General features: G+C 37.9%; 6 protein-coding genes across 7 annotated transcripts; 1 reads left to right on the forward strand and 5 right to left on the reverse strand.

The window, feature by feature from the left end:
- Positions 570–2,138, reverse strand: LOC18785063 (protein EXORDIUM-like 3). Its single transcript, XM_007218178.2, has one exon. It carries the CDS (start codon positions 2,004–2,006, stop codon positions 960–962), a length of 1,047 nt encoding a protein of 348 aa, XP_007218240.1. The 5' UTR covers positions 2,007–2,138; the 3' UTR covers positions 570–959.
- On the forward strand, positions 7,122–9,142 carry LOC18784846 (UDP-glucuronate 4-epimerase 4). The gene has a single exon (XM_007221125.2). It carries the CDS (start codon positions 7,718–7,720, stop codon positions 8,948–8,950), a length of 1,233 nt encoding a protein of 410 aa, XP_007221187.1. The 5' UTR covers positions 7,122–7,717; the 3' UTR covers positions 8,951–9,142.
- On the reverse strand, positions 9,378–11,039 carry LOC18785181 (40S ribosomal protein S20-2). The gene is made up of 4 exons (XM_007218548.2): positions 10,942–11,039; positions 10,647–10,785; positions 10,049–10,162; positions 9,378–9,809 (listed from the first exon to the last, which is right to left on the reverse strand). Exons 2-4 carry the CDS (start codon positions 10,753–10,755, stop codon positions 9,667–9,669), a joined length of 366 nt encoding a protein of 121 aa, XP_007218610.1. The 5' UTR covers positions 10,756–10,785; positions 10,942–11,039; the 3' UTR covers positions 9,378–9,666.
- LOC18787722 (40S ribosomal protein S20-2) lies at positions 12,071–13,787 on the reverse strand. Its single transcript, XM_007218546.2, has 4 exons — positions 13,678–13,787; positions 13,434–13,571; positions 12,816–12,929; positions 12,071–12,500 (listed from the first exon to the last, which is right to left on the reverse strand). Exons 2-4 carry the CDS (start codon positions 13,543–13,545, stop codon positions 12,358–12,360), a joined length of 369 nt encoding a protein of 122 aa, XP_007218608.1. The 5' UTR covers positions 13,546–13,571; positions 13,678–13,787; the 3' UTR covers positions 12,071–12,357.
- Positions 14,263–17,133, reverse strand: LOC18785183 (chloride conductance regulatory protein ICln). 2 transcript variants are annotated; one of them, XM_020557851.1, is made up of 8 exons: positions 16,933–17,133; positions 16,243–16,437; positions 15,958–16,081; positions 15,294–15,408; positions 15,111–15,170; positions 14,923–14,982; positions 14,728–14,813; positions 14,263–14,608 (listed from the first exon to the last, which is right to left on the reverse strand). In XM_020557851.1, exons 2-8 carry the CDS (start codon positions 16,410–16,412, stop codon positions 14,537–14,539), a joined length of 687 nt encoding a protein of 228 aa, XP_020413440.1. In that variant the 5' UTR covers positions 16,413–16,437; positions 16,933–17,133; the 3' UTR covers positions 14,263–14,536. The 2 variants fall into 2 exon arrangements, with proteins under 2 accessions (XP_020413440.1, XP_007218317.1); XM_007218255.2 differs by having other exon boundaries at positions 16,243–16,442.
- On the reverse strand, positions 17,667–19,601 carry LOC18784913 (40S ribosomal protein S13-2). The gene is made up of 5 exons (XM_007218492.2): positions 19,479–19,601; positions 19,287–19,359; positions 19,066–19,204; positions 18,483–18,669; positions 17,667–17,936 (listed from the first exon to the last, which is right to left on the reverse strand). Exons 1-5 carry the CDS (start codon positions 19,499–19,501, stop codon positions 17,903–17,905), a joined length of 456 nt encoding a protein of 151 aa, XP_007218554.1. The 5' UTR covers positions 19,502–19,601; the 3' UTR covers positions 17,667–17,902.

Below are 27,941 nucleotides of genomic sequence, written 5' to 3' on the forward strand. Positions count from 1 at the left end.
TAAAATAATAATAATTTGGAAAAAGAAAAGGAAAAAGAAAAAGAATGAGATGAACAATTTCTCCTAGTCAAATCTTCTATTGTAAACTAGTTAAATCACAATGGCCTTCACGACAAGAGCCATTGAAAATTGGAAGTAAAATGATGGACCACACAGAAAAGCAAACCCTAATAACAACAAGAATCAGATGCTTATCGATCTTTCGTCATTCGCCATATCAAATCAAATTCTAATAAGATTGAATTTCGTAAACAAATCATAATAATGTAAGGAACACGAGCACATTTTGTTCATGCTAGACTAGAGGAATTGATAAGGAACACGAGCACACTTGTCGCCAAGAGCAAAAGGTCGGTACAGTCCAGGTCCACCAAACGTAACAGTCGCGAGTAAATGAGCACTAAATTCTTCAAGCGAGTACAGATAGATAGCCATAGTGCCATTCCTTTATTCATCACTGCTGCACTCTATCATTGCTCACCAAAGATGCATATATCTAATTTTGGGTAATTTCTAATTAGATTAAGATACATTCAATTTATTTATTTTTAACTTTTTTACATCAAAGATATTCTAAACAGGGAGGGAGGGTGTTCGAAGTTGAGTGCAATGAAGCGGATACATTAACTTAACCAATTGGCCTGACCCTCATTTACAAATACCTTAAATAGCTCCACCTGCTCCTAATCCTTACTCTCACACTTCAAATAAGGCGGGAAAGACAGCTATTTGTATACAGAACCAGTATACAATAAATATATATATCATTATTACAATAATTAACAAGCTTAACTACCTTAACTAATCATGCACTTAACAAACGGACAAGCTTCGCAACGGCCCAGACCCAAAGACCCAAAACCACCACACACAAAAAAAAACCGGAAAAAAGAAAAAGAAGAAGCAAAATAACCCAGAAATAGAGACAAAAGATAAAAGTAATAAACATCCTAAAACTTTTACTGGTCAAGTGCATTCGGTCCGGTACAGTAATTTAAAATGTGGCTCCAAACCCACTGAACCAAGAACTTCCGTCGGATCCCATTCATATTGTACGTGGCACCATCGTGGTCGTCCAACAGCTGACCCGTGTACGACCCGCCGCCTCCGGTACCGTAGATGCCCTCGCATAGATCGGCAATCTCAACAGGGAAACTCGGGTCCTGACCCGCATACCAGGCGTTTACTAAAGGGTTGCTTGCCAGCTCAGCAATCTCGTGTGCGATAACGCTTATCATCCCCTCCACTCCTACGTCACCGTTCGGTGACTTTAACGGTTTCAACCCGGGCATAAAATCGGGTACGGCGAATGGGTATGCGCACACACCTGGGCACAGTTTGGCTGAGTTGCCAATCCAAGCGTACGGCAACGTGTATCCGACGATGGACGGGAAAGTGAAGTAATGGAACCCACACACCTGTCTGCAGAAATCCTGAACGTACACGTCATCAGATGTGAGTAGGAGGTAGAGCCCATTCTGGGGGCTGATAGGCAACGGCCGCGTTCTGGCTGTGACGGCGCTTTTGATCACAGACTGTATGGATAACCGGGTTAGGGTTTTGCCGTGGGAGTAAAAGCGGTCGTTTTTCTCTGAGCCGAGGCGCACCGTACGGGAAATGTTCGCGCCGGTCTGGTCCGTGTACAGCTGTACAGTCTTCCACCATCCGGCGACGGAGGGGCGTTTGGAACCGGCGGCGGAGATTGAGTTGATGAACTCGCGGATGATCTTCTTCTGGGCCGGCTGCCACGTGCCGTACCAGATTGTGTGGACGGTTATATTGGCGGTTAGGACCGGGCCCATATGGTATTTCAAATGGACGAACTCAGATGAGCCCTCGAATTTTTTGTTGTCTCCGAGTTGGAGATCGGTGGCGTTGGATTTAAGGTGGGGCCAGGGACGCCATCCAATCACTGGCGCGGTGGAGAGGAGCACGGTAAGTGCGATGAGGAGGAAGAGCACCGGAGCCGGTGGCTGAGAAAACCGACCGGTACAGCCCTGGCGCATTTTAAATTTGCTGGGAAGTGGGTGAGTAAGTGTGAAGTGGGAAGAAGTCACAAGTGTCTGATATTTTTCGCAGTGGGGGGTATATATAGAAATAAATAAATAATTAGTTAGTTTATTTTTCTTTAATTTGGAAATCGAAAAAAGAAAAAAAAAATGTTGGGAGAGGGAGGCATTGGTTTGTGGGTAATGGAGGACAGATAGATTCTTAAAGCCAAGTGTGTGAGGGACGGTGGTGGGGCCGCTAAGTCAGACGTGGCAGCAGCATCATCATGATCATCATGGTCTAATGTCGTCATCTGATCAGATTTGATCTCAGCCCTTTATGTGTGCGTGTGTTCTTTTTTTTATTTTTTTTATTTTGCCGAGTGCGGGAAAATAGGCCTAAATGGAAAAGCTACATTGTTTAACGCCTCTTTAATTGTATTTAATGAATTTTATTTTTATTATTATTGGGAAAAATAATACACAAAATTTTAAATATTTTAAATATTTTTCGTACACTAGTCTCTTTGCACGCGCTTTCGCGCTTGCGAGAGGTTTTTTTAAAAAAATAAGTAAATTTATTTTAGAATTAAAAAAGATAATAGGTAGTTGTGTTCTATAAAAATATGATCCATTATCTGTTTTTTTTTTCTTTTAATTTTTTTAAATATGAAAAAGTGTGAATTTACCATATTATCCTCATTTAATTAATAATTTGAATTCTTAATGTTTGCATTAACCAAGGGCATTTTCTGGTATTTTGAATGTTTCACCATTCTCTGCCTTTTGCTTTATATATATAGATGTTTGGAGATATTTTTGGTGGAAATGAATTATTCTGATTTCGACAAGTGATGTTGAAAATTTATAGGAAAATTAGAATTGATAAAAAATGTGTACGGTTGTTCCGGATGTGCAAGGCAGGCATCAAGTTCAAGGGTGGTCCTCGTACATATTGTTGTTGGTATATATTCTTTTTTTTTTTCTAGTGTAAGATAATAATAATAATAATAATACAACATTGGTTGGTCTGAAATAGTTCTGAACAAAGTAAAAGTCTGTCGTTGATAGTTTTTCCCAAACATCTCAACACGCGGGCTTATATAGTATATGAATGTGATAGTATTGTTCAACCAACCCAGACTGCTTTTGGTAGATTTTGGTCCATAAACTTGTAATTTTCTTCCATGTCAAGTCCCTATCAACAGAAGCTATAGCTCTTCATGTTAGAGTTTCACTGTTTGAATTTTATTAATTCCTGCTCAATATTCATCTAATAATCCCGTCAAATCCTCATAAGTGAATTAAGCCTGTTGTTCAAGTCAATGTGTCCGTCCCCTTGCATCTTTAAGTTCGAGCTCCCTTTTCATTTACCGTCAAAAAGAAAAAACTCATTGAATTCTTCCACAATCTGAAAAATACGAAACTATGAGCTATTAATCTGATATGCATGATCATTGAGGACCACGGGGCAAGAAGAAGCCATCAAATATGAAACAATGGCCATTATCCTTTACAAAATCTGTACTCAAACCACTCAAGGACAATTCTTTCCATTGGCTTTTTCATCTAAATTTACCACAATAACCTTTCTTGGTCTATTAATATACACTACTAAAGTCCGAGTCTCTGGTCTGGACCCCCCCGCCCTTTCCTTGATTCTCTTCTTTTAGCAGCATGATATTTGTAACCAGGCCATTCTTGAATTCACTGGAGGCAAAGATAAATATCATATCTTTTCATGCTCTGTTGAAATAATGACAAATCAAGCACACGAATAAACTTGTATATACATCTTATGATTACTGCAAGGTGTTTGCATAATATATATATATTTAGAATGTGGGACCTTTGCTATATATCAAAATATTTACCATATCATATAGCATAATTAAATAAGTTTATTTATTTTAGCTTAACCTATGTTTTTATTTATGATAACGATGTTTCTTGTATATTGAGATATTGTTAGTTGCGTGGGCTAGTTTTGATATTCAATACATGTCGAATGCACAATAAACCGACATTCATTTCACATTACGTAAGTTCTTCATATAATAATGTATGGAGAGCGATATATATTTTAAATTATTATAATATATACATAGTGAGATCGAATTCAAGTGTCAGAAAGCGGACATACAGTTTTTTAATAATTAAATAAAACAAAAACAAAAATTGACCGATAATTTGAAGGTATTATGCAAAAGTATACAATCACACACTACACACTACACACTACACAAGTTGGGTGTTGCAATTTGCAAATCACGGAGTAAATTGCGCGGCTTCCTAATGATGAGTCAGACTAAATTGTACAGCTGAGATTGAGAGCGATGGAAGGGTGGGGCCCAGGAGTAGGTGGGCCTCAGAGCTCTAATCACTAATCAATCGATCACACAAACTGTGAGGAAGGAGGGAGATGAGTGGGCCCCACCGTTGAATGTGATGTGACGCTCGGCCCAAGAGCAAGCAAAGCCGAGCAAACACCGAACCGAAGCAGCGCATGCACCGAGAGTGTGTGTCTCAGTTTCTCTCTGCGTTCCACCAGGCGCGTACTGTGCACCGTCAAGACAGAGTTGCGGAAACTTTGGGGTACATGGCGGGAAGACTGGTAACAGTCTCAGTCTGCATGCAGAGTTTTACTTTCGTGTGGCCGCGTTTACTGAACGCGCGTTTCTACTGGCGGAAAGGTTGGTTTTCGCCTTTCAAGGTGGATGTTGGTCCAATCCCATAGGGCCGATAGTATAGTAAACTGTATAGCATGCATTGATTGGACCTACTAATCCATTCCATCTTTTTCACCAGCCTCTTTTGTATTTGCCACTTGTGAACCAAACGACAGTTTCTTTGTTACATTCGACTCATCTCATTTTATTTTCACTTCGCTGCATATATATATAATATATATATATATATATATATTTTTGGGTATTGAAATAAAGTGTATTTCATGATAATGATATAAGGTAATTCTAGCTAATCCCACTATTAAGCTAAATCATATTGTGTTGTGCCGATAATTCTGAACCGTTAATTGAATAGACTTAAGTATAATATGAAGCTCGTGTCATTAAATTAAGATTGTGAATATTATTCATATACAAGTCGAGAATAGATTACGTAATTGAACTTTAGTTATAACGGAATCCGTCCGATGTTGTAAATCGTCGATGTATGATTGAGTACATGCAGATGCACATCACGTACGAAGGCAGGCCATAGACCGCAGAGAGCATGCAAGCATGGCATTGCCATGTTTCAGGTATTAGCATATTCAAACCCAAAGTTTATAGGTGAGAGAAAATAATGAAGGGGAAAGGGAAGCTTTTATGCTGTCACCAAAAACGATGGGCTTGGCTTTGGCCTTTGAGAAGGACATGAGAGATGAGAATTGGTTTATAATTTGCTTACGGTGGCATTCGCATGCTATCAACTGCTGGATATGAAGAAGAGGTTTGGAAGTTTATGTGATTTTGATATATACTTGGTTGGTTTTGGTTGTATAGCTTGTATTTTCTGCACCTCCTTCCCGACAACTTTTGGATAGACATTATACCTCTTTTTGTACCTTTCTTGGTAAAAGAAAGTAACTTATAAGTAAGTAAATAAAAGGACTGAAGGAAGAGTGCTTCACTATACTTGCATTATTGGAAATTAATATATGTACACACACATGCTTTGTGCATATATACGTAGCCTATAGCTAGCTAGGCTTTAACTTGGTGGTAATGATGTGAAAGAAGAGAGGTGAGTGAAATGTAAATTCAGGAATTTAATATGTACCTTGCTCTGGTGGTTGAAATTTCTTATTTATTTTGTCAAGTACTGAGAGAAGAAGAAGAAGAAGATGCAGCATGACTTTCTCTCTTTTCACCTAACCAGATTGACAATATATAATATTGCGGTTTCATGATCCATCCATGCATGTGTATGCAAATTAAATTGCTCTATCGCCACATTGCACATGAAAATTATTAAGGCCACCTTCCATGCCTTCCATGGTGGCTGGCTAGCTCATTCAAGATATGTAAAATTGCGACAACAATGAGTCACGTCATAGTTCCATTATGGGGAACAAGTTATGGAAAAGCTTAAATTGATTTTATGATATGATTTTACAAAAAGCTTGCGCCCCGCAGATATGATGGTGGTGTGGGTGGGCACAGCAAATGACTAAAGTGGCTGGAGTTTTTATGAATGAATAAAGATTCAAAGAACCGAAAGAAGCCACGCAGGTGATGATGAAATGAAAATGGTGTTGGTGTTGGTGTTGGTGTTGTTGTGGGTAATAAAACAAAAGCATGCACATAAATGAATGATTGCTAAAGATCAGAGTGTTGAAAAAAATGAGCAAAATATATGAAATCTATGTTCATATATGTATGTGATTGCAAATGATTTCAAGTTTCTGTTAATTAATCTTTGGATAGGATTTTGGACTTGATTAGAAAAACTAATCATGAATTTCAATGCATGTTTTTCGATGCTTAATGAGGTAAAGGAGCCGAAAGCGTACCAACAATATTCGTCTTTTTTGTTTTTGTTTTTTCAAAAGGAAAAATAGAAGTGACTGAAGAGACCATGTAAGAAGGAGAGGCCTATTAATATTAATTAACCATGATTTTATAGATTTGACAGAAGCAAGCAGCTTTGTTGCTTGATTTGTTCGAAAAATTCCTCTAATCAGACATATCAATGTTCAATGTTTAATGGGTGAATTTATACTTTGGTTAAAAGTCAAGTGATATGACCCCCTCTTTGTCTCCTTTCCCCCATCCCATAATCAGCTCACCAAAAATATCTTCAACAGTTGGGAAATTGAGATTCAAGTCCACTGTGGTGCTCCTCAGTGTCAGTTGATTTATTTTTGGTCTGGTGCTCATTAGTTTGATTGGAGAAAGAGAGGGAAAAAGTGAATTACCGTATCTTCTGAAAACGAAAACGTTGAAAACGAAAACAATCCACCGAACGGGTATTTGCCGAAAAACAGAAAACCGGAAACAGAAACGGGCTGTAAAAACGATACCGAACAGGCCCTTATTTTTCTTTGATACTGCAAAAGGTGTTTTCAGGCTTTTAAGATTCATGTTCCTCAGAACTGGGATGGCTTCTTCTGTTTGGGGAGTAGGAATATGAAAGCAATCCCATATGTGAAATAATGTATTTATTTGTGAAAGCAATCCCTTTCCTTTCAAAATTCTATTTGTTTAGACTCCTTTGCAAACTTTGCTTCCCTCCCTTATCCAGTTTTCCTTCATTCAATCTCTCTCTCTTTCTCTCTCTCTCTCTCTCTCTCTCTTCGGCACACAGAAAACTTGAGCTTTCCACACAAGAAAGCCAGAATCTTCAATCATTTGCAATTTTTTTTTTAAAGTTTTGTTTGATTCTCTGTTGGGTTCCTTACACTTTGTACATAGATAGATAGGAGGCATTAAGATAACTACACCAACCAACAAGCAAATAGTAACCAAACAACACAGAAATTAAGTTACATTTGGAGTCATTGGACCATCAAGGAAGATGAGGACAAGCCCAATCCCTCTGTCACCCGAAAACCCAACTTTGATTTTTGACTTCAAAGTCTTCAATTCACATGCAAACTCCTTCACATTACAAACTTCATAAATCCCGATTAACGCAAAACTCTTCCCATTTAAAAACCAATATTAAAAGCCCATAACCAAAAAAAAAAGCCGAAGAGAAATTTTCCCGGGAAAATTTCTTCAATGGACAAACCCATACACACTCATCGGTTTCGCTACCGCTGCTCCATAACCAAGCTCATCTTCTGCTGGTTCACCATCCTGCTCGCCTTATTCTTTTTCTTCCTCCTCAAAACCCCATCTTCCAATGCCAACCGCCGAGTCCTCCCAAGCCTATCCACATGGGAAAACGTCGTCGTCCAATCCGCCAAGCCACGTGATAATTCCACCGGCCACTCGGTTCTCGTCACCGGCGCCGCCGGTTTCGTCGGAACCCACGTCTCGCTCGCGCTCAAAGAACGCGGAGACGGCGTCGTCGGAATAGACAACTTCAACAAGTACTACGACCCGTCGCTGAAACGCCGTCGTTCGGATCTGCTACTGCGCAATGGGGTCTTCGTACTGGAAGCAGACATCAACGACTCTGAGAAACTCGCCAAGCTTTTCCGGCTGGTGAAGTTTACCCATGTCGTCCACTTGGCTGCTCAGGCCGGCGTTCGCTACGCTCTGAAAAACCCAGCTTCTTATGTCCACAGCAACATCGCTGGGCTCGTCAATGTCTTCGAGGTCTGTAAATCAGCGAACCCACAACCTTCGATTGTTTGGGCTTCGTCTAGCTCTGTGTATGGTCTCAATTCTAAGGTACCCTTTTCGGAAGAAGACCGTGCGGACCAACCAGCAAGCTTGTACGCTGCAACGAAGAAAGCTGGGGAAGAAATAGCACACGCTTATCACCATATCTATGGGCTGTCCATTACTGGGTTGAGGTTTTTCACTGTGTATGGGCCTTGGGGCAGGCCTGATATGGTGTACTTTTCCTTTACTAAGAACATGTTGAGCGGGAAGCCTATTGTGGTTTTTGAAGGCCCAGATCATGGCTCTGTTGCCAGGGACTTTACGTACATTGATGATGTTGTGAAGGGTTGCTTGGCTGCGTTGGACACGGCTGAGAAGAGCACCGGGAGTGGCGGCAGGGTTGAGGGGCCGGCGCAGTTGAGGGTTTTTAATCTCGGGAACACTTCACCGGTGCCAGTGAGTGAGGTGGTGAGTATTATGGAGAGGTTGCTGAGGGTGAAGGCTAAGAAGGTTGTGGTGCCAATGCCGAGGAATGGGGATGTTTTGTTTACTCATGCTAACATAAGCTTGGCGCGGAGGGAGCTTGGTTATATGCCCACAACAGATTTGAAGACAGGGCTGAGGAAGTTTTTAAATTGGTATCTTGATTATTATTCGGAATCAAAGAGGGAGAGTGTTTGATAAATGTGAAATCATGTTGATTCCAACTGCAAGGGAGACAGTGAGCCACGGATGTGGCGCACGAACGCTCTCTCGGTACTCAAGGAGTAATTCCCCCCGAGGGGTATTATGGTGTTCATAAATTATGTAGGTCAATCTTAATAGTGTTTAATTTCTTGTTTCAATTTGATGCGCATATAGCATCTCAATTTAGTGTTCATTGACAATTTTGTTCAGAACAGTGAATTTTTTTCTTAATCAACAGGACAATGTGTCAAGAAGAGAGCTTATTTTTTAAAGAATTTTGGCAGTGTTGTCAAGTTCATTAGCAGTATGCAATCAGCAGCTGAATTATGCCTAGGATCTAAAACATTCTACTTCAAAGAAAACATGGTAAACATTCATCGTACTCGTGACCAAGAGGCAAGCACATAAGAAACAAAAATTATGAAACAGGTTTTGGTTTTTTTGGGTTCAACGACGACAATCGGAAACTCAATCCAACCAGAATAAAGTATAACAGGAGAACATTTCTCCGTTCCACAGTGAGCATCAATGGGAAGGAAACAACGCTACAGTACTTCTATTTAACATCAAAACATGGGAGTGCATATTCATATCAAAACAACTGCTCAAGAAAATTGCAAACGACACTACCAAGTCTTTAAATTCAAGATTAGAACACAACAAACAAGCTCATTTTAAAGTAGGAAGGCTACACTGAAAACGGGTCCAGTTTAAGAGTCTGCGATTGTAACCTCCACTTCCACACCAGGTTCAATTGTAATGGAAGTAATTTGCTTGACGACATCAGGAGAACTGAAGAGGTCAATCACCCTCTTGTGGACACGTAACTCAAATCTGTCCCATGTGTTGGTACCTGTAAATCACAAACACAATTTTAAAGGTACATACATAACCCTTTAAAATGCAAATGCAGAGACACTGTACTTCAATAACTGGTCATTTATGAATAAACCACAGTAAGCAACAAATTTTACTTATGTAACTTGGCACAAACAAGGGAGCTCCAAACTCTGAGTAAATGGCCATAAAAGCCATAAGCCTTGCCCACAAAGCAATAAGTTAACAACAAGAACATTTCACAGTGAAACATACCTTCACCACAAGGAGACTTCCTGGTGGTAATGTGCAGAACCTTGGTTGGCATTCTCACGGGTCCCTTAACCCGGAGCCTCTTGTCCTTCGCACCACGAACCAGATCAGTGCAAACTGTCAATAAAACAGATGTCAATCCAGCAGGCTAAAGAAATATTCAAACAAGAAAAATCTTATTTCTTAATAATCTAAACAAACTTAAAAACTTTATGTAGTGGATAAAACCCATTTCAACCACGTCACACAGCAATTAAGTAAAACTGAAATTGAACACAATGAAGCTCATAAAAACCAGAACAATCATGCAGATTAAGAAGACAATTCGGGTATAACAAACCAAATTTATTGAAAGTGTCTTGCAGTGGTTTCATGTTATATGCACAAACATTTCTCCAAAGTTCAATATACACTAACAGATATCCTCCTCCAGCTATCAAATGGGTCTTAGTCTTTAGACAACTGAAAATTGGAACATGGTAAAACAACTACACAAACGCGTCCCTAGCTAAGAGAAAGTAATTTGTTCCAATTAAAAATAAATAAAAATAAAGAAATGGGCAAAAATTAAATAAGACCGATGATAAGCAAAAGGAGAGACCTTTCTCGAGGTTCTTGACGTTCTTGGAGGAGAGAGTGATCCTGATCTTGTGGATCTGCTCCTGCTCCTCCAGACCTGCCTTGCTTGGTTTCATCGCTGCATAAGCCATTTTCTTCAGCCAAGCTACTCGTTCGCTTTCCTATACATCAACATAGCAATACAACGATTAATCACAGATATCATATATAATCTATCATAAATAAGACAAAAGATTACTCTGTTTCACTCAGTTTTGCTAGAAATTATTAAAATAAGTATAATCTAAACTCTGAGAGAGACGAAGAAGAACACAGACCTGGGTGAGGTGAGGGTTTAGGGCAAGGGATTTATCCAAATGAAGCAAAATATCTATTTTAACAACCTGTTGACCCCAAAAAAAGCAAAACAACCTAAGTGACAATGTGAAAGTTATGGACGGGTCGGGTCGGGTTGTCACCATGTGTGCCAGATGTGTGATAGTTATGGACGTGTCGGGTTGAAGATTTTTTAAGTTGGGTTCAACTTATGAGTGTAGCCCAAATAATAATCGGGTTAGTTAGGCTTCTTCAGACAAATTACACCGATATTGTCTTTTCTTTTTGCATATTTTATCTTTCGTCAAGCGGCAAGAGGGACATTGTCGTGACCAATTGGCTTAATTCATATTTTTGAGTTTACTTTTAATTATTAATAATGATAATAAGGTTCATTTGGTTGCCAAATTTACTTTTGGATTTGGAAAATTTTCTTACAAATTTTTGGTCGACATGCTTTTGAAATTAGGTTAGTTCCAACTTGTTTAATCGCCATTTCATACAAAAATTAAAGACACATAATTACTTATTTATTTTTGGTGAAGTAGGGTTGAAAAGGTTGAACCACAAACAATGCTTAAGAAGATACAATGACCTTGATAATTGGTGGTATTAGATTCATTGGAGATGATGCTTGGCTAACAAGACCCACAACTACCAATGGTTTTGTTAAAAGTCAGAAAATTTAAGGACTTCGAGTGGACATTTAAATCAACAGCCCACTACAGATGATTGAGATATGTTTATTTCAATCGATATAGGCATATGGCAAGCTAAAATCACTAGTTTTAATTAGAGATTAGTTCATCTTTGCTTCATGAGTTCATCATCAGCAGCAGCAGTATGCAATGAGCTGAATTATGCCATTGCCAAGCATCGTAAACATTCATGGTTCACTTCACGTGATCAAGAGGCAAGATCATAAGAAACTATGAATACGTCAACTTGTATGGTTCACTTGTTTGTGACCATTTTAGCTATATAGGTTTAGGTTTTGGGGTGCAGGCACATCCCTCCTTAGGGAATGCAATAAGTTCCACAAGGCAATCCATGACAACCATCAAAAACTCAATTGCCACATAATGATGTAGAAGAACAAGACCAGGAAGAAAACATTTGAACGCCCCAGAGGCCATCAACAACAAAACTCAATTTAAGAATTTCAATTGGTCTTGATTCTCTCTCACGATGTACTTGACATATATAGGATAAAAATGAAAAGGAAACAAAGGTAAAACATTTGCAAAACGTACTTCTATTCAATATCAAAATATGCACTGACGTACATATCCATATCAAAACATCAGGGTCAAGAAATTGCAAACGACGCTACTAAATCTTTAAATTCAAAATTAGAACAGAAAAAACAAGCTCATTGTCCAACTAATTGGGAAGGCTATGCGGAAAACTGGTTCAGTTTAAGAGTCGGCAATTGTAACCTCCACTTCCACACCAGGTTCAATTGTAATGGATGTAATTTGCTTGACCACATCAGGAGAGCTAAAGAGGTCAATAACCCTCTTGTGGACGCGCAACTCAAATCTGTCCCATGTGTTGGTACCTGTAAATCACAAACAAAATTTTAAAGATACATACATAACCATTTAAAATGCAAATGCAGACAATGTATTTCTGCAACTGGTCAGGTATGAACAGGCCACAGTAAGTTACAAAATTTACTTATGTAACCTAGCACAAACAAGGGTAATCCTAAACCAACTCTAAGAATGACCACAAAAGCCATAACCCTTGTCCATAAACTAGCCCATAAGGCATTCATATATACACTAAAACAACTAAAACAACGACAGAAATATAACAATGTCATTTGTCAAGCCGTAAATTAAGAGCAAGTACATTTCACACCGAAACATACCTTCACCACAAGGAGCCTTCCTGGTGGTAATGTGCAGAACCTTGGTTGGCATTCTCACGGGTCCCTTAACCCTGAGCCTCTTGTCCTTTGCACCACGAACAAGATCAGTGCACACTATCAATAAAACAGATGTCAATCCAACAGACTAAAGAAATATTCAAACAATAAAACGTGAATTCTTATAATCTAAACAATGGTGGATAAACCGATTTGGACCACGTCACAAGCAATTAAAGAAAAATAAAATTGAATAACAGTTATACAATCAAGCTCATAAAAACCAGCAAAATCTAAGAGATTAAGAAGATAATTCAGGTATGACAAACCAATCTTATTGAAAAGGCATTGCACTGGTTTCATGTTAAATGTACACAATATTATATTGCAAGCACAAAGTTTTCTCCGAAGTTCAATTCGCACTAACAAATATGCAGCTACTGAACGGGTGTTACGACAATAGAAAATGGGAAGATGGAAAAACTATTAAACAAACGCGACCCTAAGAGATACTAATTACTAAAATAGTACATTTCAAATTAAAAATAAAGAATCAGGACGTATTACAAGTAATGCGAATCGGGCAAAACTAAAATAAATATAATAAGCAAAAGCAGATACCTTTCTCGAGGTTCTTCACGTTCTTGGAAGAGAGAGTGATCCTGATCTTATGGATCTGCTCCTGAGGCTCCTCCAGCCCTGGCTTGTTTTGTTTCATCGCTGCGTAAGCCATTGTGTTCAAGCTACTTGTTCACTTTCCTACATATTGAGATCAAAACACAACGATTAATCACATATATCATATTCAATCTATAAGAAATCAGAAACGAAATGAACTTGGTTTCAGTCTGGGAAAATCACAGACTTGGGTGCAGGTGTTGAGGGGGGGAAGGAGGGCTGGAGCTGCGGCTTCTTCAATACCTCTTTTCTCAAAGCGATGTAAGGAGCAGCCAAGTCTTGTGAGTTTATATATCATGGGTTATTAGGGTTTTGCCACCATGTGCGCGAAAGTTAAGGCCGGGTCGGGTTGACGATTTTTGAACGTGGGTGACTCTGGCCCAAATACTCTGGGTTGGTTGTGCTTCATCCAGATATATTATATTTTTTACTTTCTGTGTTTCCCAACTATTGGTTATTAATCATGATAATAGGGTTCTTTCGACCATTAAAAAAAGTGATAATAGGGTTCATTTGTTGCCAAATTTGGTTTTGGAGAATCTTCTTAGAAATTTCTGGTTCCCATTTTGTTCTGTGGTACCTCTTCCAAAAACAAAATTATAGACATATAATTATTCATTTTTTGTCTGCCAGTGCCGCCCTCAAATTAACAGGACAAGTACTTATTTACAAAACATCTAATGACCTTGATTATTGGTGGTATACAAACCCAAAACTAGAAGTAGTTTCGTACTCAGAACACTGAAAAGAGGCGTAGCATTCTGTAACACCATTCTCTTTTTTATGATATTTTCTTATTTTGTTTGAAAAACAGTGAACAAAGCACAAAATTTTTACCAAAAGAATCCTTGATCTTTCCATAAAAGATAGCAGTAAACCAATAAATAGAAAGAAAGGCCTAAAGGTATTCCTCACAAAGTTACCAATCCTTGTGTCCTGAGACTAATGACTAATGGACAATTTGTTCACATATACAGTAACAAGAAAGGGTCATGGGTTAAAACGCAACACTTGAAAGAGATGAAACATTGAAAGGAGAAAGAATTTCAATGGCGGCCACCATCATTTTCATGCTCCATTTCTTCAGCATCCTCAAAGCGTTGATCATTGATTTGAAGCTGCCAGGAAGATAAAAAAAATGTGATCCATATCATATGCTGCTCTCAATTAAAGAAATAAAAAGCTCATACAAAGGCACCAACTCCATAGCAGCATTTAATGGATATTCACACCCTACCTCAAGCACGGTACGAGCTAGGTCATGATCCCCATTAGATTGACCAATTGAAGGATTTTCAGAAACATGCCACTCAGAATCTTCCCCTGAAAATATCGTCATATTCAAAACAAAGATATCAGACAACAATTAGATTTTTTGTCACACAAATTGACACATAAACTGGTACAAATTGTTACATGGTGCATCCCATACCTGTTGCGTCATCTTCCAACTGATCAGCACTAAAAATCCAATTATGCTCTTCTTCCTCTTCTAGAAAAAGATAAAAACAATTGTGTGATACTAGGATGCAACTCATGAAGCAAACATAATACATTAGCATGCAAAAAGAGAAAATAAGAAATAAAATAAACCCTGGCATTAAGAGAAAATCTACTAACCTTCAATCGGTTCAGGATTAAGCTCAGCACACTCGCAAAATACCTCAAACAGAGAATCCACTGCCACATAGAAATTAATATGCCAGTTACACTTCTCCAGGAAAATACTAAGAAAAATCAAGACAGTATGACCTTATTATAGCCACAATTGAGAGAGAGAGAGAGAGAGAGAGAGAGAGGTACATTGGTTAGGATCTGAAGGAACAAGCCTCATTTCTGTGATCTTGGACAAATCTAAGACACCATTGCATTCTGAATCTGAGCCATCGGACTCATGCTCGTCATCCTCAGTTTCAATCTATAAATATAAAAACATTAATCAGAAAAGCAACGCACAAAACTTGAAATTAGACATTGTAGTTAATGATCAGTCAGGAGACTCCGGACCAACAATCCTAAACCCAGCACAGCATACAGTGAAGACACAAACCTTGAATACAAAATAAGTAAACAAGTGATTCTTGTGTACAGTAGATAAATACTAAAAAGATCTGAATTTCAATGAGATACAGTTCCACACACAGAAATATCTTATTCGCACAATGGGTCACTTTTCTCTTTAATGTTTGCGGAATTAATATAAGAACACGATTCTAAAGCCCACGAAAACAACAAAGACTTTTCAACTTATTAAGAGTTCATATAGCACAAGCAACAAGAACTGACCAAAAAAAATTGAAAGAACGAAGAAAGGGGTTACAAATTCAGTGAATCAAATAAAATTGCCATACAACTTTGACACCAAACAATTGGAAGAACTGTTTGGAGACCAAGTACATTTCAGACAAGATAAAGATAAAATCCTATATTACTGCTGGAGTGCCTTGATGAATATGAAAGCAAATACCTGAGTGTATATACAAGGAGAGGTGTAGGCCTCTGGGTCCCTGGATACAGCATGCAGTGATATAGACAAGAAGTCCACAGCATAACCTTTCGCCCTGTCAACATCACTCAACCAGACCACTTTCCTGCAAAATCCCAGCTAACTGTTTGAATGGATGCCATTTTGGTAGAAGGAAAAAGAAAAAAAAAAGTTTTCCCATCCCTTCAGATATGTTTTCTTTACTCTATCCCCTTAATTTTCACCCAAACAAAAACATATAAAATCATGAGAGATATAATGGCGTACTTGGTGGAGATGTAGAGAGTGCCAGGGGACTCAGGAGGGCGATTACCAAGGACGATAGAAACACAAGGCTGAACGTGCATCAGCTCCTCACCATTCTCTGCATCCAGAACTGGTTCGTCAACACCATTTCTTTCAACTCTTGCAGTGAACTCTCTAAGCCCTGCCACCATTTTGCTCGCTGACTCAGGCTTCTTCCTTTTCTTTGACAAAAGAAAAAAGGATGGTTACGGACAGCGGACAGCCCATGATCACTAGATTGCTCCAACTAACTTACTGAACAAACTAATTTGCAAACTATGAGTATATTTGAAGTTAACAAATAAAATGGGAGGGCCTAGCCTCAAATTTGATGAGGAAACAGCCCTAATAAAATTTGATATTTTTTTTTAAGTCATAACCAGTGATGAGCTCTCTCTCCCATTTTGATAAAGAAAGAAGGGCGATTAATAAACTATTTAAACAACACAACATTTTCTCAGAAAACAAACAGTCCTCTAAGCTGAAAAGAATCGATAACGTTATCAAAGCCCAACGGTTGAAGAATTGTCAAATTTATCAAAACCATGAACTGGATAAAATGAACCATCAGCAATATATACCATTTTTTCAAAACAAATACAGAAAAATTAATCCGGAAACACATTCAAAGAAAAAAAAAAAAAAAAAAAATTGGCGTTTACGATTTCATACCTCGATTCTGATGTTGAAGCCAAGTATGTGATCGATACCACTCTTTCCTTTCTTCTATCTACTGCAAAACATGCAAGAGCTAGGAAGAGCTCTCGTAGTCCACACAGAAGACACTGACTTTGATTTCTGTGGCTTTCTAGGGTTTTACCAATCCTTGCTTTTTGGGGTTTAAAGCGCCATTTTCCTTTTTCTCAGACCCCAAAAAAGAACCGCCAATTTGGTTTTATTTAGCGACGTGGGCTTCTACGTTTAAGTTGGACAGTTAAGGGCTGGCTCGGGCAAAATAACCATCGCGGCCCAAACAATTTTAAAATGTTTTTTGTGCGGTCCAACTTTATTTAACAATTTAACATTTGAATTTTTATTTTTAATATTAGCAAAATATTGTTTTGCCTGTGAATCTGTGATAAGGTCTCACCTATCAAGATATTAAAAAAAAATATAGAGCCAGGGATTAAAATTTGGACTAGTGATAATTAATTGACAATAAAAATAGTTAATTGATAAGGCACCTATCAAAGATGCTTGTTAAAAATAATCAAAATGACAATAAAACAGGTTTATAGTTTCATAGGTGAACAAGCCTCTTTAGACCCATAAAACACAAAGCCTCTTTCAATCAATCCATTCTTTCCAAGAAATACCATGTTCATCTATCTTAGTTGCTAGGATGTATTTTTGTTCTTTTTTCACGTTAAGTGGTGAGCTTCCAAAACATGGTATTGCAACGTTAATAAATCGAAATTTTAAACATCCGATTAATGCAAAAAGTTGATACAAAATCGGATTTCCTTAAGTAACATCCACAACAAGAAATACTTGAATTGATGAAAGAAAACATCCAGACACACAGAGTAGTACGATTAATGCAAAAGTTGATACAAAATCTGAAGACCACAAATGCGAGCAACTATAATCTCTAGGCTTCTCTGTCCTTCCATGCCAAAACCTTCCACCTTGCTTTCCTAACCTAAGCAACCAGAGTGCTGGCAGTGGTTGACTCGCTGTAAAACAAAGCAGAATTCACAACATTATTATGCGGAAACACAGAACAAATCTGTAAGCAATGAATCTAAACATTGGCGGCACATAACACATAAATAAATGAGACTAATCATCTGCTTAATTAGATGCTCTACATCATTAAGATAAAGCCCTTTTTGAATTACTGACCAAATATACAAACTGAGAAGATTCATATGCTTGTGCTATTGTGTGATATACAGATTTCAACCCCACAAACAAATTAGAAAAGCATACTGCCCCCCCCCCCCCCCCCCCCCCCCATCAGATTAAGATACAACTCGGCAGGTGATAAGCAAAGAACCCTATTTGTTCTACTTCCTTACACATGCAAAGCAACAAGGCAAGCAACATGCCCCGAACAGCAATGCCAGAACCATAACAATGGTGAAGTTGATAAGCAAAGAACCCTATTTGTTCTACTTCCTTAAACATGCAAAGCAACAAGGCAAGCAACATGCCCCTAACAGCAATGCCAGAACCATAACAATGGTGAAGTTGGAAAAGAAGTGACAAAGAATACTTACTATTTCCAGACAGGAGGAAGCTTCTTTGTTTTCTTGTAGTAACGAGAGAGCCTGTGGATCCTGCTCTCAACCAAAATCAACCGAAACTTTGAATCCTTATCCTTCCTATTCCTCTCCAAATGCTTCCTAATTGACACTGCCTTCTTGATAAGATGGTACAGATCCTCAGGAATTTCGGGAGCAAGACCTAGCCAAACAACAAATGGAAATTATAAATTTTTTCCATAACACTTTTTTAAGGAAAACAAAAACAAAAAGTAGGCTGTCATTTGGTTAGAAGGAAACGAAAAACGAAAACGCCAGAGACTTGTTTGAGATCAAAACCAAACTCTTAATCTTCTTTACGTTTTCAGAGAGATGAAATGTACAAAATGAAGACACAATAGTAATCTTATCGAGCTAGCCTAATCATACAATCAATTAGTGCTTAAATATATTATCTTCACCTCAGTAATCGAGATAAATGGAGAAATGGGTTTCAATCCCACAAGTCCCACTGAACATCCAAACCTTCATAATTTTTGTAGCAACTAAAAAGTGCAATAAACTCATATAGAAAAATATTATTAAAAGAAAGGCATACCATGAGCTTTAAGAATACGCAAGATCTTGCTTCCAGTCACGCTCTTAACCTGAGCAATGCCATGCGAGTCACGAAGAATCACACCGATCTGAGATGGAGTCATACCCTTCTTTGCAAACTTGCAGATGTTCTCTTCAACCTTAATCAAAGATAAAGCCCACTCAAATTAACATCAACAATTACATACTTAAAAATAAATCTAGGGTTTTTCATTTACTTACATCTGGAGCAGTGACCTTCAACCAGCTAGGCGAACTTCTCTTGTATGGCAGAGCTGAGGCTGACATGCCCTTTCTGCAGGCCCCCAGATAAAATTGAAAAGATAAATAAATAAAAATCGGAAACTGGTAGTATGAACAGAAATACATATAGAGAGAGAGAGAGAGAGAGAGAGAGAGAAGGAGAAGCAGTACCCATGACTGTGCATACGACCCATGATGGGAGAGATGGAAGCGGAGGTTGTCCCTGTGCTTAGGTTCTCTGAGACGAGCCGCAAATGGTTTTCCTCTCCTTCCTCAGTTCAGGTTTTCTAACTAGGGTTTATATGTGCAGGCCAATTTGGGTTTGAGAAGCCCATTTTGGTGGGTTGGATCAGAGTTCGGCCATTGCCCAGTAGAAAGGACCAAATGGCCATAACTAGCAATAACTTTGATTTTGGGTACAATGGGCCAAAGGCCCAATAAAATAAGACAATAGGCACGTTCTTTGTGGATTGGAAGAGGGGGGGAGGAGAGAGAGAGAGAGAGAGCGAGAGAGAGTTATTTTTAAATGGCTTAAAGGGCAAAATATGTGCCGACAAAATTTTTGTATCCCAACGAACTTTGATGGGATAGATTTGTCCTTGCGAATTTGTGCCGCGATAGATCTTTCTCAATGAAATTTTATCGGGATTCCGACTTCAAACTACCTGTTAAAATCTACCTCAAGGTATAGTTAACTAACTAGGGTTACGTTTATGTCGTATGAATCGTATATTGAGATCGAAACTCTAATCGTAAAACCCTAGGTCGAGTGACGTGAGTATCCAAGCTTAATCGAGTCATAAGTGCCCCAAAGTAGGCTTATTAGGGTTTGAGGCTTCATAGAACAAGTTCAAAAACTAGGCCGTTTGGTTTGAGACTTCGAGGTAGGGTTTGGAGGCTCAAATCCATTTTTGGGATACTAAAATAATTTTCTAAGATTTTTAAAATATATTTGGAAATTAAAAATAATTTTAAAGTCCACAAAATTATTTACAATAAGTAAATATAACTAATTAGTATTTATTAAGTAATTTATGAAATTAATTAAAATACTTAAATACTAATTATTCCATAAATAAATAATAATTAAAAGATAATTACTAATTAATATAATTAAATAAAGCTAAGATATTACTTAATTGCAAATATTAAAGTTAACAAACTAAATGCATATATTGAATTATATTCCTATCGCTTATCATAAATAAAAAATAAAAAAAGAGCAAAGAAACTAATTTTATATTTAAAATTAAAAAATTAAAAAGTAAAATCGGCCTAGGCGCTAGGCGCCCGCCTAGGGGGCCTGTTTTTTTTTTCCCCGATTTTAAAGAAAACACGCTGCCTCCTCTGAGCCGGGTCCGCCTCTCTCTCATGACAGACCACAACCACCAGCCTCCATCCGCAACGACCACCACAAGGCCGCGACCCGCGACCGCCGACCCTCGAACCCCGTAAAGAATTTTGGGTTGTCCTCTTCGGCTGAAACAAGTGCATTTGCTGAAGACATCTTCGCAAGAGTGCCCCGTAAAGAATCTGGTTCGAATGTGAGTTGTTATTCCAAACTTAGGATTTTAGCCTCCAGTCTTATCTGTCACGTCGTGTCTTTCCTGCTTGTTACTCGTGTATATCAGCTATATCAGAAACAAGAGAGGGAAGCTGCGATGTTAGTGAAGAAGCAGAAGACATATTCTCTCTTGGATGCAGATGACGATGATGGCTATAGATCTTCTGCCCAGGTTGTTTCTGTGTCCAGGAAAGCTGATTCCCATAAGAAACGATTCAGGAAGAAGGTCTTGAGTTAAGAAGATGAAGATGATGAGGTTAATTCTTTTTAACTTTTGAAAGGTATTCTGTATTTGTTTCTCATGGTTACTGTTGTTTTCACTGAGTGCAATGCTGCAGGTGATTGCACAAGGGGACGAAGAGAGACGAGTTAAGCTTTCACTTTATGGTCGGATTGGTTAATTATCTTGTTATCTGATGATAGAATCTCTATGGTTCTAATCATACCATTATATGTTCATTATAGTTATTATTAATATTTTTAGGCTATTTCTCGTATATACATTGAGGAACATGTTTGCATTCATTTTCTGTTATACGTTTTGCTATGTCTCATATATCAAGGAAATTTAATCCTTTTTAATAAATATATAATTAGTTTCTTTCCTTTTTTTTTTTTATGGCCTACTTCTTTAATTCAATACATGTAATTGAGTAACATCTTAGCCTTTTTGAATTACTTTAATTAGTAATTATTAATTAGTATTAAAAAAATTATAGAAAAAGTCCACATAATAATTAATTTCTATTTTACTAAGTCTTTTGTGAAACCGTTTGGGTGTCCTAATTGAATTTCTCCATCGCCCAAGAGTCCTATCCGTTACTATTAGTCCATTACTTGAGCATCCATTGTCCCTTTCTTATTTTTTACTTTTCTAGAGTTATTACCCGTACAAAGATTCTAGCACCTTCACGTTTGATAATGTATTATGCACGTACGCACATATTTCTCATATCTAATACACCTATTTTTTTACAACAATTTCAATAAGACACACAAAATTTACGTATTATACACATAATTCCCACATACTATTGAATAAAAACAATATACATATCTTTTAGAAAGTATAGCCGACCGACTATACTCAGTTCTCCCCCTAATTGTCTTTAAAAATTGTATAGTCGACCGGCTATACTCCTTTTTGGGAAACAATTTAAAACAAAAATAGTACGCATGGCGCCTATGCCCTGTGCGCGTCTCTATATATAAATAGTATGGCCGCCCGGCTATACTATATTCATTCTATTTTTTCAAAAAAACCGTATAGCCACACGGCTATACTCGATTCTTTACTCTCCCTTTTTCACTTTTCTGACACGTGGCAACTAGCCGCTAGGTGCCCCTTTTTTAATGTATAAATAGTATAGCCGGCCGGCTATACTTAAAAAAAATTAAATTTAATCCTTTTTAATAAACATATAATTAGTTTATTTGCTTTTGTTTTTTGGCCTACTTCTTTAATTCAATACATGTAATTGAGTAACATCTTAGCCTTTTTGAATTACTTTAATTAGTAACTATTAATTAGTATTAAAAAAATTACAGAAAAAGTCCACAAAATAATTAATTTCTATTTTACTTTGGGTGTCCTAATTGAATTTCTCCATCGCCCAAGAGCCCTATCCGTTACTATTAGTCCATTACTCGAGCATCTATTGTTCCTTTCTCATTTTTTTACTTTTCGAGAGTTATTACCCGCATAAAGATGCTAGCACCTTCGCGTTTGATAATGTATTATGTATGTATGCACGTATTTCTCATCTTTAATACCCCTATTTTTTACAACAATTTCAATAAGACACACAAAATTCACGTATTGTACACATAATTCTCACATACGGTTGAATAAAAACAATATACATATTTTTTTAGACCGTATAGCCGGCCGGCTATACTCAATTCCCCCTAATTGTCTTTTAAAATTAGTATAGCCTGGCGGCTATATTCCTTCATGGAAAAAAAATTTCAAACATAAATAGTACGCGTGGCTCCTATGCCCTGAGCGCGTCTTTATATAAATAGTATAGCCGCCGGCTATACAATATTCTTTTCTATTTTTTCAAAAAAAAGCAGTATAGCCGGGCGGCTATACTCGATTCTTTCCTCTCTTTTTTCACTTTTCTGACACGTGGCACCTATGCGCTGGGTGCCCTTTTTTTAATATATAAATAGTATAGCCGGCCGGCTATACTTTTAAAAAAAAAAAATTTAATCCTTTTTAATACATATATAATTACTTTATTTGCTTTTTTTTTTTGGGGCCTACTTCTTTTCAATACATGTAATTGAGTAACATCTTACCCTTTTTGAATTACATTAATTAGTATTAAAAAAAATTATAGAAAAAGTCCACAAAATAATTAATTTATATCTTACTAAGTCGTTTGTGAAACCATTTTGGTGTCCTAATTGAATTTCTCCATCGCCCAAGAGCCCTATCCGTCACTATTAGTCCATTACTCAAGCGTCTATTGTCCCTTTCTCATTTTTTACTTTTCTAGGGTTAATACCCGTATAAAGATTCTAGAACCTTCGCGTTTGATAATGTATTATGCACGTACGCACGTATTTCGCATCTATAATACGCCTATTTTTTACAACAATTTCAATAAGACACACAAAATTCACGTATTATACACATAATTCTCACATACTATTGAATAAAAACAATATACATATTTTTTAGACAAGTATAGCCGCCCGGCTATACTCAGTTCTCCCATAATTGTCTTTTAGAAATAGTATAGCCAGGCGGCTATACGTCTTTTTGGAAAAAAATTTAAAAACAAAAATAGTACGAGTGGCGCCTATGCCTTTGCGCGTCTTTATATAAATAGTATAGCCGCCCGCCTATACTATATTCTTTTTTATTTTTTTTTAAAAAAGAGTATAGCCGCGCGGCTACACTCGATTCTTCCCTCTCTTTTTTCACTTTTTCGACACGTGGCACCTGAGCACTGGGTGCCCTTTTTTAATATATAAATAGTATAGCCGCCCGGCTATACTGTTTAAAAAAAATTAAATTTAATCCTTTTTAATAAACATATAATTAGTTTCTTTGCTTCTTTTTTTTTTGGCCTACTTCTTTAATTCAATACCTGTAATTGAGTAACATCTTAGCCTTTTTGAATTACTTTAAGTAGTAATTATTAATTAGTATAAAAAAATTATAGAAAAAGTCCACAAAATAATTAATTTCTATTTTACTAAGTCTTTTGTGAAACCGTTTTGGTGTCCTAATTGAATTTCTCCATCGCCCAAGAGCCCTATCCGTTCCTATTAGTCCATTACTCGAACATCTATTGTCCCTTTCTCATTTTTTACTTTTCTAGAGTTATTACCCGTATAAAGATTCTAGCACCTTCGCGTTTGATAGTGTATTATGCACGTACGCACGTATTTCTCATCTTTATTACGCCTATTTTTTACAACAATTTCAATAAGACACACAAAATTCACGTATTATACACAAAATTCTCACATACTATTGAATAAAAACAATATACATATTTTTTTAGAAAGTATAGCCGCCCGGCTATACTCAGTTCTCCCATAATTGTCTTTTAGAAATAGTATAGCCGGGCGGATATACTCCTTTTTGGAAAAAAATTTAAAAACAAAAATAGTACGCGTGGCGCCTATGCCTTTGGGCTTCTTTATATAAATAGTATAGCCGCCCGGCTATACTATATTCTTTTCTATTTTTTTTTAAAAAAGAAACAGTATATCCGCGCGGCTATACTCGATTCTCCCCTCTCTTTTTTCACTTTTCCAACACGTGGCACCTGAGCGCTGGGTGCCTTTTTTTGTAATATATAAATAGTATAGCCGCCCGGCTATACTTTTAAAAAAATTAAATTTAATCCTTTTTAATACACATATAATTAGTTTCTTTGCTTCTTTTTTTTTTTGGCCTACTTCTTTAATTCAATACATGTAATTGAGTAACATCTTAGCTTTTTTGAATTACTTTAATTAGTAATTATTAATTAGTATAAAAAAAATTACAGAGAAAGTCCACAAAATAATTAATTTCTATTTTACTAAGTCTTTTGTGAAACCGTTTTGGTATCCTAATTGAATTTCTCCATCGCCCAAGAGGCCCAAGGCCCAAGTCTTTGATTAATATTATTATTAATGAAAGCTAAATTCAATGGCCAATCTTTTGGCCCAACTCTCCAATGTTAGACACACTTAGCAAATCGTTATAGTGCTTTGTTATAAACACTTTTATAGGAGGGTAGATTTTCAATGTGAGATTTTCACAAAGAGTACCTTAAAAGATAGGCCTATTCTTGCATCTATCGACTCTGATACTATTTGGCTTCTCATAGCTGATGTTTACTATTCTCTAATGAAAAAAGACATGCCTACATCCCCAACATCAGACATACCTGAAATCTTAAAAATTCCGCCCCATCCTCATCTCCGAAAGAGTACCTTTATGTGTAGTATGGAGGGCAGAGTTATGGTTTTGAGGTTGACTCCATTCTTTGTAAATATTGGAACCAAATGAAAAAGATACCGCACAAATTTTGCCTTGCCTTGATAATGACCAGATGAGTTGGAAGGTTTACACCCCATGCCAATGGGCTGGTACAAACCAATACCTATAATTTTCCATGACGGGCTCTTGATGGTTACTGCTTCCTTGATCTTCACTTTGTTTCCTGTCTTGGCCGTTTTGAGCAGTGCTTTCATGCTCTTTTCCCTTTTCATAGGAAACAGCAACCTCTCTGCATTCGGCTATGGTACAGAGTTTGAACTATGCCCCACTTCCATTTGTCTTCTAGCTATACCATACTGCCTCTTTCTTGATTCTTCTAACCTGTTACCTGATAGGATAGCCTTCTCCAATGAAACTTAAATATGGTATTTTGTTATTCAAAACTGGCATTTGCAGCATTAGATGGTTTGAATAAAGTATTTGTCATGTCCTTATTGCCTTTGTTGATTTTCGGATCCTTCCTGTTTTGATGTTCGTTTCTTTTTGGATGGATTTGACCTCATGCTGAGACTCATATATAAAAACCTCATACACAAGATGGTATACATTACAAGGGCCAAGGGTCAGAAGGAGCCAACCGGTGCTTTTGTATGATAACGTTAGTCAGTTCCCCTTCCTGCTGGCTTCCCACAGAGTTAGTCTGAAATCACATGTTCTGCAGAGTTAGCCTGGAATGACATCGAAATTCATGGCCGCCCTTATGTCTCCACCGAAAGAGAAGATAAAGTCAAATCATACATCAATTGAATTTGTACTTGCATGCCATGACAACATCTCCCAATCTGTATGTATGTAAAACAAACACAGAAGATTTTAATGATGGTAACAATATAGTACAGAGAGAGAGAGAAAGAGAGAAAGATTATATGTGTATTGTGGTTTTCACAGGTTTCTTGGCCTGCAAAAGCAAAATCCATTTGTAATGTTGAGGAGCGTAAAATCCCAACTAAATCAACGTGATTGATTCTGAGTATTAATCATTGATCTGTACAGATATTTAGTTTATTTCCTTCCTTTTATGTAGACGTGTATATTAAGGAATGATCCATTTAGGCTAGTTTCCAGCAACCTAATTGGCTATTGTATTTGTATAAAGGTTCTGTACCTCATTCTATTTTTATCATTCAATACATACGAATTATCAATCTTTTCATGGTATCAGAGCCTAAGGTTACCTACACAAAACAAACCCTAGCCTGTCCTTTAGCTAACCTCCATGGCGATCAACGACAGCGAATCACCTCAAGCCTCAGCCAAGCCCGAGCAACCCAAAATTGATTCTCAAGCCTCAGCCCAGCCTGAGCAACCCAAATATGATGATCCTAATGATCCTCTCTACCTCCATCACTCTGATCAACCAGGGGTTGTCCTTGTCACACAACTGCTGAATGACGAAAATTATCCAACCTGGAGTCGCTCCATGCTCATGGCGCTCAACACCAAAAACAAAGAAGGTTTCGTCGATGGCACCCTCAAGAAGCCTCTACATGGTTCTTCCACAACTCTCCAACAGTGGACACGGTGTAACAATCTTGTCAAGAGCTGGCTCCTCAATTCCATCTCCCCGGATATTGGTGCGAGCATCATTTATAACGATGTTGCGTCCGACATATGGAATGATCTAAAGGAACGATTCTCTCACGCTAATAGTGTCCATCTTTTCCACATTGAGCAAGAAATTCATGACTGCGTTCAAGGAAGCATGACCATCGGTGCCTATTACACCAAGTTGAAGGGCTTATGGGATGCGAGAGATGCACTTTGCTCCCTTCCATCTTGCCACTGCGGAGCAGCCAAAGAGATGTTCCAATTCCACCAGCACCAAAAGACCATGAAATTTCTTATGGGATTAAATGACGCATACGCTGGAGTTCGAGGACAAATCTTACTGATGGACCCATTTCCTGTAGTCAACAAAGCTTTTTCCCTTATCACCCAAGATGAAAAGCAACGAGCAATTTCTACTCATGCCCTCGGGAAAACACCAGTCATTGACGCCGCAGCCTTCGCCGTTCATGGTCCTCGAAATTCTGGTAGAAATTTCTCACCTAAAAACCCTCATCTTAAGTGTGAACGTTGTGATGCCACAGGACACACTTCTGATACATGTCGAGAACATCTTAAATGTGATTATTGTGGCTGGCGTCGGCACACTATTGACCAATGCCGCAAATTGAAGAAGGCTCAATCCACTGGCGGCAACAGTGACTCTCAAGGTCGTCGGGGGGCATTTTCTCCTTCGGTCCATCATGTTGATGCCACTCCTGTGGCCACTGCAGCTCCTCCAACATACAACCTCACCGCAGCACAATACCAGAGCTTCCTTGCTCTCCTCAATCAAAACAAGCCCACAGTTTTGGCTAATCATGTTAGCACTGCTTCCAGCACCAGCGATCTCTCAGGTAACACCTTATGTGCCTCTGCTTTCGTTGGTGGACTCAACTGGATTTTTGACACTGGTGCCACCGATCACATGGTTTGTTCGCCTAAGTTGTTGACTACATGCACTCCAGTCTCTAATCGTCAAGTGTACCTTCCTGATCATGCCCTTGTCAATGTC

The sequence above is a fragment of the Prunus persica genome, chromosome G2 (assembly GCF_000346465.2).
Source record: "Prunus persica cultivar Lovell chromosome G2, Prunus_persica_NCBIv2, whole genome shotgun sequence".
Classification (NCBI taxonomy): Eukaryota; Viridiplantae; Streptophyta; class Magnoliopsida; order Rosales; family Rosaceae; genus Prunus; species Prunus persica.

What these genes read in the sequence shown, in the direction of transcription:
- LOC18785063 (XM_007218178.2), bottom strand. Translation starts at nt 2,006, where the DNA reads ATGCGCCAGGGCTGTACCGGTCGGTTTTCTCAGCCACCGGCTCCGGTG.
- LOC18784846 (XM_007221125.2), top strand. Translation starts at nt 7,718, where the DNA reads ATGGACAAACCCATACACACTCATCGGTTTCGCTACCGCTGCTCCATA.
- LOC18785181 (XM_007218548.2), bottom strand. Translation starts at nt 10,755, where the DNA reads ATGGCTTATGCAGCGATGAAACCAAGCAAGGCAGGTCTGGAGGAGCAG. An exon ending in CGTCAAGAACCTCGAGAAAG is followed by an intron (nt 10,163 to 10,646) that starts GTCTCTCCTTTT and finishes TTTTATTGACAG; the next exon opens with TTTGCACTGATCTGGTTCGT. An exon ending in GAAGTCTCCTTGTGGTGAAG is followed by an intron (nt 9,810 to 10,048) that starts GTATGTTTCACT and finishes TGTGATTTACAG; the next exon opens with GTACCAACACATGGGACAGA.
- LOC18787722 (XM_007218546.2), bottom strand. Translation starts at nt 13,545, where the DNA reads ATGGCTTACGCAGCGATGAAACAAAACAAGCCAGGGCTGGAGGAGCCT. An exon ending in CGTGAAGAACCTCGAGAAAG is followed by an intron (nt 12,930 to 13,433) that starts GTATCTGCTTTT and finishes TTTTATTGATAG; the next exon opens with TGTGCACTGATCTTGTTCGT. An exon ending in GAAGGCTCCTTGTGGTGAAG is followed by an intron (nt 12,501 to 12,815) that starts GTATGTTTCGGT and finishes TGTGATTTACAG; the next exon opens with GTACCAACACATGGGACAGA.
- LOC18785183 (XM_020557851.1), bottom strand. Translation starts at nt 16,412, where the DNA reads ATGGTGGCAGGGCTTAGAGAGTTCACTGCAAGAGTTGAAAGAAATGGT. An exon ending in TCCTTCAGATCCTAACCAAT is followed by an intron (nt 15,171 to 15,293) that starts GTACCTCTCTCT and finishes TCTATGTGGCAG; the next exon opens with TGGATTCTCTGTTTGAGGTA. An exon ending in TAGCTCGTACCGTGCTTGAG is followed by an intron (nt 14,609 to 14,727) that starts GTAGGGTGTGAA and finishes TCTTCCTGGCAG; the next exon opens with CTTCAAATCAATGATCAACG.
- LOC18784913 (XM_007218492.2), bottom strand. Translation starts at nt 19,501, where the DNA reads ATGGGTCGTATGCACAGTCATGG. An exon ending in GGTCGTATGCACAGTCATGG is followed by an intron (nt 19,360 to 19,478) that starts GTACTGCTTCTC and finishes GGGGGCCTGCAG; the next exon opens with AAAGGGCATGTCAGCCTCAG. An exon ending in TGAAGGTCACTGCTCCAGAT is followed by an intron (nt 19,205 to 19,286) that starts GTAAGTAAATGA and finishes TCTTTGATTAAG; the next exon opens with GTTGAAGAGAACATCTGCAA.